General features: G+C 41.9%; 1 protein-coding gene across 3 annotated transcripts in view; it reads right to left on the bottom strand.

Moving 5' to 3' along the window:
- Nucleotides 1-372: 372 nt before the first annotated feature.
- Nucleotides 373-9039, bottom strand: part of wdhd1 (WD repeat and HMG-box DNA binding protein 1) — a 28902-nt gene continuing 20235 nt past the window's right edge. For all 3 annotated transcript variants that reach the window (XM_039796017.1, XM_039796019.1, XM_039796018.1), the window contains exons 22-26: nt 8462-8493; nt 8134-8298; nt 7163-7293; nt 6937-7072; nt 373-822 (exon numbers count right to left, since the gene is read on the bottom strand). In XM_039796017.1, coding sequence (XP_039651951.1) covers nt 640-822; nt 6937-7072; nt 7163-7293; nt 8134-8298; nt 8462-8493 — 647 coding nt within the window. In that variant the 3' untranslated portion in view covers nt 373-639. The remainder of the gene's footprint in view (nt 823-6936; nt 7073-7162; nt 7294-8133; nt 8299-8461; nt 8494-9039) is intronic.

The following is a 9039-nucleotide window of genomic DNA, read 5'->3' as shown; positions in this document are numbered from 1 at the left end:
TTAGGATGCTTTTAAGTTAGAACATTGATTTAGAAATAATCTGTAATGGCTTCTTTGCTAAATCAAGTAATAACTCCAATTACTGTTACCAGTAAGACAGGATCTGCAGGTTAAGAATTTTCTGTAATACGGCCTCAGGCTTTCTGGAGCTTTACCCATACTAGACACTAAAAGTAAGGAGGATTTTTATGTAATATTTTCCATAGGAACCAATGAGATTGGAGCTAAGAGCTGGAGCACACACAGACTAGGAAAGTCAATAAGTATTCAGATACAGACTTTGTTGGTTTTGGTCTTTTCATCGGATTTCCTGACATTTTCACTGCTTGTGAATAAAGTTGATGCAACAAAAAAGGAAATCAAAGACAGAAATGTGAACTAACAAACATTTACATTTATTCAATTGTTAAAATACAGTGAAGTTTTTTTTTTAGAAAGGTTATAAATGAAAAATCAAAGCAAAGGATGCTCCATAATTGAACGCCCATCTGATCCATCACTAACTCTGAAGGCATTTTAAGAGCTTTAAAATGTTTTGATCAAGTGCCTCAAAGAACAGAGAACGTATTTCATCAACACAGCAAACAGATTTGACAGTTGTCGCACATAAATCTGAACAAAAAAAATAAATACAAATATTTAGTTTTTGTTAAAAGCAAAAGCCGAAAGCTTTGAAGTGGGATCCAAAGATTTCTTCTTCTTGGAACTATTTTCATCTGCTTCCACCTGTCCATTGTCATTTTCCGCACCTCCTCCAGCTCTCTTCCTCTTCTTCAGATCTGCTGCGTCTCCAGTTTGACCTTTTGCTCTTTCTGTCCACAACTGAACAAAACGAGAAAAGAAGAGGACATGAAATGCACGTTAATTTCCGAACGACAAAACGGAATTGTTCTTCTGTTTTAATCTAGACTCAGAAAACACACACACACACACACACACACACACACACACACACACACACACACACACACACACACACACACACACACACACACACACACACACACACACACACACACACACACACACACACACACACACACACACACACACACACACACACACACACACACACAAATTGCATCCTGTCATGTATAATCACTACTGACAGGCTGCTGCCTCTTTTCCCTCCTCATGCCTTTATTTTTTTCCCCCTCTTTCTCTCTAAGCCGAGACAAAAGGAAGCCCTTTCGTGGACGTAATTGAGCCGGGCTGAATCATCAGGCCTGGTGTGTGGACTGGCAGCAGCACAGGCCACACATACACACATGCACAGAAACACAAACGCACACTCTTCACCTCCAGCGCGCGATGAAGCACTGCCTATTAACCCCATACATATTCAACCAAGCAAACACACACAAACACCACCATTACAGAGCTGGTAGATGCTACAAGCTGTGACGTCTCGCTAGTCAATTGTCATTTTATTGTATTTGGACAGAATAATGCAATTAGAACACACAGAAACACAGACAGACACACACAGACAGACTCATACAATGTAGGTTTCAGGCCCCTCAGCGTCATTTTCCTGTTTATTAAATAACCAAACTGAAAAGCTGTGACGGAGTTTGATTTGAATGATAAAAATAGTGTCGGCGTGTTGCTACAGGTATCAGTGAGAAGATGGAAATCACATCAGGGAGTCCAGTTTGAAGGCTCAGATGCTGATGAGGTGATGGACAGAAAACCAGTCAACATTTTTGATAACTGATTAATAGTTTGGGTCATTTATTAAAAAAGGATAATCCTTCGGTTCTGGTTCCTCAAATGTGTTTTTTTTTTCAGAAATCCTGTGGGTCAGTCTGGGATGGGGGTCAATTTTACTATTCATCACGTGACTGAGACGCTCCAGCCTTTGATAAGAAATAACCCAAAGAAAACTGAAGCAGGAATAAGTCTCCATGAATATTTACTTTACTTAGTAGGGGTGGTACGGTTCACAAAACCCACGGTTTGGTTCGTATCATGGTTTTAGGGTCACGGTTTTCGGTTCTGTACGGTTCTTGTTATTTTTTCTTTTAAACACTCCAGAAATATACTTCAGCATATGATATATAGCTAAAATTAGCATATTGAATGCATGTTGCACAATGCTTGCACACAGTGGCAGTTCTATCGTTTTATTTCATCATAGGTAACATGAAATCTAAAATGTTCCCACACACCAGACTATATCCACGATGCTGGCGCATCCTCCAACTCCGGGCAGCCTTCCTTATCTCTCCCACTTGACACTTCTGCACGTGACGTGACCTGCAGCAGCAGCACGCCACACGCCACTTGAGGAGCGGTCGGCTCGGCGCCTCTCAAAATCGGACGAAAATCTTTTAAACTGACCTTTGTTGATCTGAAATGAAGACAGATTCAGCAACTGCACGGCCTATTTCTCGCTTAAAAGGTTTTCAAAAACTCGTCATTTCCAAGGGGGTAAGCTTCGCTTCTGAACGCGAACCTCCGATGGCGCCATTTTGTTGCTACAAAGGTATCACCTCCTGTTAGCATTCCACTGACCGCCATTTTTTTTTTACGTCACTTGACTGCGAATAACTTCACATCTGAAGCATTTAAAGACTCTATTTGTCCGTTGTTTATTTCTAAAGAAACACGACAATGTATAAAAGGCTCCATTACCTTGTACCTCACGTTATGGCTCCGTAGCAGACGTTTTTGTAAAAATACGCTAACGATTGTGTCATAACCACGAGACTTACTGTCACACAGTAGAGGAATTACCGTATAGTACAGGAGAAGCTCGCAGGCAGTTTCGACTTACATGAGCTGCTTAGGTTTAATTACTAATGTTAACTAGCATGTTAGTGATCAGTAATTAGCTTGTGCTTATGTTATCTCCTTACATATACCTACACTCTCCGTCTCTGTAAGATTGGGAATGATTGATATTTCTCTTGGCACAGCTACCAGAAGACTTACAACTTTCAGACACGTTGCTCACATCACATTTACGTTGTCTCTGTCAGTTGGAGGCTGCGCAGTAAAGCAAGAGATCACCGGAAAAGTGCTTCTAATAGCCTTCACTGGTCTCCGTCCAGAGCAACGGGGTCTATTGGTCCATTTTATATATGTCAATGGTCATTTCCAGTAAGTGTTTTAACGTAGTTGTCGAAAGTGTGCGCTACGGCAGTAAGTGGTTAGTACAGGGCTACGCCGTTGTTTTTACGCACGACGATTGTGATTGGTTTAAAGAAATGCCAATAACCACAGCACGTTATTCTCGTATACCGGAATGCTGTGTGGACTCGCTCGGAGGAAGGTCTGGCAAAGCGAGACTACGGACATGTTGACGTGTTGATGAAACAGTTCTTTTTGTGCTGCCCTCACGGACACAGGCAGAACACAAAATCACGCCTAAAAATTGGGCTTTAAGGGGTGATAGAATGCATCGATTTTACCCTGTCATCGTTGAATACCGACAGTCTGGAGGGTAACTAGGACATACATAGAACCTCTAAATCACACTGACACCTCTTTCCTCTGAAAATCACAGTATGAAACTGCTGCTGAAAACGGGCGAATCTCAACAAAGTAAAAAGTTGACGTCAACTCCTCAACCTCTCCTTATTTGGCTCTACCTTCCATCTTTGTAACATGGTAAAAATGTACATAGGCCACTGACTGATCTGGGACCAGTTTGTCTTGTGAATCTAGGTCGCGCAGATCTCAGAAATTGAGACTTTTTTATGCAAGAAATCAACTGTACGTAGAGGTCAAATATGGGCCGTTTCACAAAGATTGATGGCTAATTGCAAATTTAGTCCGACTGTGTTGGAGTTCAGCAGGAGCTCAGCAGGCTAACGTGACAGCGGCCGTTGCTGCCTCGCCGCCCGGCAGGTCTTCCTTCACAGACCTCGGCCCGCTGTGAGCTAGATGGATCTCTGTCACGGCAGGCAGCCCGCGGCGCTCCATACCCGCGCCAAGTCACCGTTTCTGGGTTACTGTACTACCAAATGCCGAGGCCCTGACGGAGCTCCAGGGCCTGCAGCTCTCCCTCCCCTCTTCCTGCTAAATGGCCGGATGGAGCTCCATCAATGAAAGCTAGCTAGCCTCCTCCTAACGAGACCTCTGAAATTCACAAAAATGCATTAAATTGAAATCGGACACAAGTGTTAACTTTGTAAGACCTTAGGGTAGCTGTAATATAAGTGCCGTGACGAAATTAAAAATGTAAATATATTATAGTTAAGCCGAAAATGTAGCTAGCTAGCTAGCCGCGATCTTTACACATAGGATTGAAGGGACACTAGCAGCTAACGAAACCCCTCAAATTCACAAAAATGCATTAAATTGAAATCGGACACAAGCGTTAGCTTTGTAAGATCTTAGGGTAGCTGTAGCTCATCTAAATAATCATGAGCGTACCATATTTGGAAGAAAAACTCTCATTCCAAATAGGGCCAAAACACAGGGATGCATAAGGGCCCATAAAACAGCAACCGGGCCATTTTCAGCCCAATCAACGTTACATACCCCATTAGGAGACCATAATAGCCAGGACACACCAGCCAGACGGCCGACAGAAAAGCCAGTCGAAATGATCAGTCTCCCCGTGTTGGTCCAAAAAGTGCCACAGAACACACCAAAGAGACGAGATGTAATACGCCTCCATAACAGCAGGCGGCGCTAATCTGTATTGTTGCCCAAAAAATTAAAACCGGCAGCTGATTGGACGAACGCGTCACATGGGTTTGTTTTCTCCGGAAATTGAAAGCCAGACTGTCATGGCGGCTCGTTCAGAATACGATCTCATATTGTACTAAAATAGTTCACTGAAACGTGTTTCTGAAAACATTAAGGGAGAAATAGGCCGTGCAGTTGCTGAATCTGTCTTCATTTCAGATCGACAAAGGTCAGTTTAAAAGATTTGTCAGATTTTAAGAGACTCTAGTCACTGAACATGTCAGGTCGGCCAAAATGAACGCCGACAGCCCCCCAGACTGACGACGGCACGGGACACACCGAACAGACTCGAGTCACTGACCTCGCCAGACTGTCCAACGGCTGATTTTCGGCCCTGTGTGTCCCGGCCTTGAGGAACAGTGTGAAACACCCTATATAATCATTCTATCACCCCTTTAAGAAGTTAAAACAAATATTAATGGTAACTGCATATTTTCAAATATACATTGCAAATGTAATGAATACTTAACCTCCAAAAAAGGACCAAAAAAATGTCTTCTAGGTTAAAAAAAAAAAAAAATGTTGTCTTTTGAGTCTGAGGTTCATATTTCCCCAAACTACACTTTTGTTGTGTTCATTTCGCCGAGGACTTGAATGTTTCTGATGCAAAAACTGAATTTGAATCTGAATTAAAATTGAACTAATGAAAACAGATATTTAAAAGAACACAAATGTAAATCAGGCTGGAATTGTCCTTTAAAATAGCTGAAAAAAAAAAAAGTGTCATCCCACTTATTTCTCCTGAGATTGACCACCCCACTGTGTCTCACACAGTATTATCATAAGATCAATGCATTGTGCCCACGCTGCCAAAACACACTCGACAGGGTTCCCAGGCAACAGGCGTCCCTCCCCTCCCCCTCCTCCGGTTCACATCCACTTCTTTTCTTTCTCTCTCTTCTGTCGAGTGTCATCCAGCTCTCTGCTGAGAGTCTTGATGTATACAGGGTCAGGACCGGGCTAATATACAAACGCACACATTGATGTCTATTAGCACTCAAGTGAATTAAAAGGGTGAGGTGTGTCATAACCTACCAACACAAATCGCTTTAATTTATTCACTTCTGGAACGACTGCAGCGGATAGTGAAAAACTGTTTTTAAAATCTGGATATCTTTCAAAGCTACGCGACACTACAGGGCTCTGCAACACCTCCTACTATCAGACAGAATCAAAACTGTTTATCATACAAACGTATGGGCTTTTATAGTGACTCATTCACAGGGGTCTTTAAAGGCTAACTTCCGTATTTTTCAACCTGGACTTTTCCCGTGTTTTTGTGTCTAAGTGACTGATGGGAACACCACATTTTGAAATTGGTCCAGTATTAAAAATTATTGTAATTATAAATTACAGAGTCGACCGTTCTCTGGGATATGTTTTCATGATAATCGAATGTGAACAGTTTTAGCGTAAACCGCTAACTAGCTCATAACGCTAGTCGTCGGGGGCAGAGGTAAAGTAAAAAGATATATCGCTATTTCTATGAAAACATATCCCAGAGAACGGTCGACTCGGTACACGTGTTTTTAACTTCTAGGTTCATTTTGAGCCGTATTTCTCCTTTAAGCAAGACCGCTGCAGTCGGCAGAGGTGAGACAAGCTACAATTGCGCAACTTCAATTTAGGTGCGCAAAAAAGGTTGTTTTATGCTCAGATTATTGTTCTAAGTGTCTGACAACATCCTTGTAGACATAGACCTTTTTTAAGATCCTTTTTGTTTTAACGTGAAACATCCCCGGTGTCGCCGTCGTCCAACCCACCAGACTCCATTGAAATAAAACACTATTTGTCATCGTAAAACACATTTCGTTCAAAGTCGACATTAACAAAAATAAAACGAACAAAAGCCATCTTGGTTCGTCTTTCCACTGTTCCAACAATCACCGCTCTGGTTTTACAGTCCACTAGATGGTCCAGTAGAGGTCAGCAGGACTGACAAAGATTTAATTTGGGGACATTATTTGAAGTTGGATAATAGTTAAATATAATCGCAGAATACCACAATGTTTAAAATCGCAATAATATTGTATCTTGACTTAAAGTACCGTGATAATATTGTATCGTGGGGCCTCTGGGGATCCCCACCCCTAGTAGATTCCAGATGATTTTGCTCTAATGTTTGTAATTTTTCAGGACTTTTTGATCCTAATTAGTTTTTATTAATTAAATTCTAGTTTCCCAGGATGCCATATGACCCAAACCCTCCTCTCTAAACCCCTCAGTGTTTCTTACCAGTCGCTCCTCTGCTGACAGCGTCCTGAAGCGCCCCATTGCCTCTTTGATGATGTCAGTCTCCTCCAGGTCTGGCTGGTCAGCTGTGATACTCTTCCTGTTCTCCTCCAGCCAGAACTGGAAGCCCGTCTTCGGCCTGAACAGTCAACAAAAAAAACCAAGTCAATCCACCTTGTGGCTTCCAATAAAATAACTTCAAAAAAGGTTTGATAAATCGATCTTATACCGGTTATTTTCGGTGTTGTCTGCAGGAGAAGCTGGAGGCGGGACCTCTGGTTGTTTCTGCTGATCTGCAGCCGGCTGGGTGTTCTTACTGGCCGCCTTGGTGGCATTCATCTGCAGCAGAGTGGACTGAGTCTGGAGAGGAAAGAGGGAAATTATAAGCAGAGATGAGTTAATATCTCATGTTTTATAGGAGTCTGACAACACGTATGCATAATATGCATGGTGCCATCTACAGTGTTCAATCGTTTTGAAATGCTCATATGTTTTTTGGCTTTTTCCCTTTCCTTTATTGTGTTCTATATCTTTTTTGTGCACGTTATAGGTTTACAAAGTGAAAAGCCCAGAGTCCACCCCAAAGGGACTTACCATCTCCAACAGAAAACACTGTTCACAAACTGCTCCAAACAGCTCTACTGTAGTCCAGCCTTTACTTCAGAGACAGACATGGTCACTTTGTAACACACGTTATAATGCTCGCCTAGCTGCTAGCGTGGCACGCCCTCATTCTCTGCTTCTGACTGGCTAGTAGTCCTTACCTAGGTACTGCACATGTGCGACTCCCAACAAAAATGGAGCAGAAATGAGATGTCTCACTCTGTAGCTAAAACAGAGAGCTCAACACACAGGGTGAAAAGAGGTGCTGCAGCAATGTGCAGTACAACAAAAATATGGTATTTTTTGAAAATTAAACCATGTAAACCTATTCTAAATTCTAATTCCTCTAAATACAATTATGAACCAGAAAATGAGCATAATAGGAGCACTTTAAAATTTAAATACAGACGTATTTGGTAACCATTATCATCTTGTCCCCACGTTGTATAACTTCCCTCTGAAAAAAAATTACTACATTTGTTGCTATGCTGTAAGTATCTTTTTTAAGTTTAGGGTAGTTAAGTAAAAAAAAAAAAAAAAAAAAAGAAATGAAAGCAATAACATTAAAAAGATACATGTTGGAAAGTGAGAAGATACCTTTGTTTTGGGCCTGGGGGCAAGCGGTTTGAGGACGGGGTCTTTGCCTGGTTTCCCTGCAGATCTGCTGAGCGGAGACAACTTCCTGCTGGACGTCATGTTGTCCAGGATGTTTGTCACTCGAGGCTGACCCGACAAAGACGAGGGCTTCCCCGAGCCGAGGACCTGCACATATCCCATCAAAACATGCCTCAGACTTTCTTCAACTCACTCTTTCTGCATATTCACTTACATATTTCATATTTATTTGAATCTATTCACTCATATTCACACACAACCATTAGAGAAATCAAACATGCTGCCATCATCAAGTCTTTTGAGTTCTTACCTTGAAAGGATTTGCACGTCCTACTTTGCCAACTGAAAAAATAAATAAATAAATAAATAAAAGACATCAGATGCAAATGCCAATTAAAGATATTTGACTCATGCGTGGGCTGAACCAATTCCTCGAGCAACTTGATCAGTAGAAATCATCTTTGTTTAATCCATGTAACCAAATACAGAACACTGTGTTTCGGGGGCATGATTATGACTGTCGCACGACACGTTGACGCTGTGGACACGGATCCCCAACCCCCCCAAATCCCAGCGCTGGTTCTAATCAGGCCGGATACAAGCTGCTACAGCCGCTTACTGAAGGTCCGTCTCTGCGAAATATGGCAGCAACAGTAGTAGCAGACTTATTGGGCACTGAATTTGATGAATTTACTGTTATCAGACCACAAATGAGGCAAGAACTCCCACCCAATAGGAGACTACCATTTCGCCGGGAGGAGAGCGGACAGCAGCTCCAGAGACCTTTAGTTAGAATTTGTTTTCTTTAAAACCCAGAATGTAATATTGCATTTAAATGCACTAAATGGATTTAGTTTTGACAGATACAATTATTGTATGCAATCTAAG

This window comes from Perca fluviatilis, chromosome 3, assembly GCF_010015445.1.
Source record: "Perca fluviatilis chromosome 3, GENO_Pfluv_1.0, whole genome shotgun sequence".
NCBI lineage: Eukaryota > Metazoa > Chordata > Actinopteri > Perciformes > Percidae > Perca > Perca fluviatilis.
The sequence above is the reverse complement of the archived record's forward strand: the minus strand, read 5'-3'. Positions and strand labels throughout refer to the sequence as shown.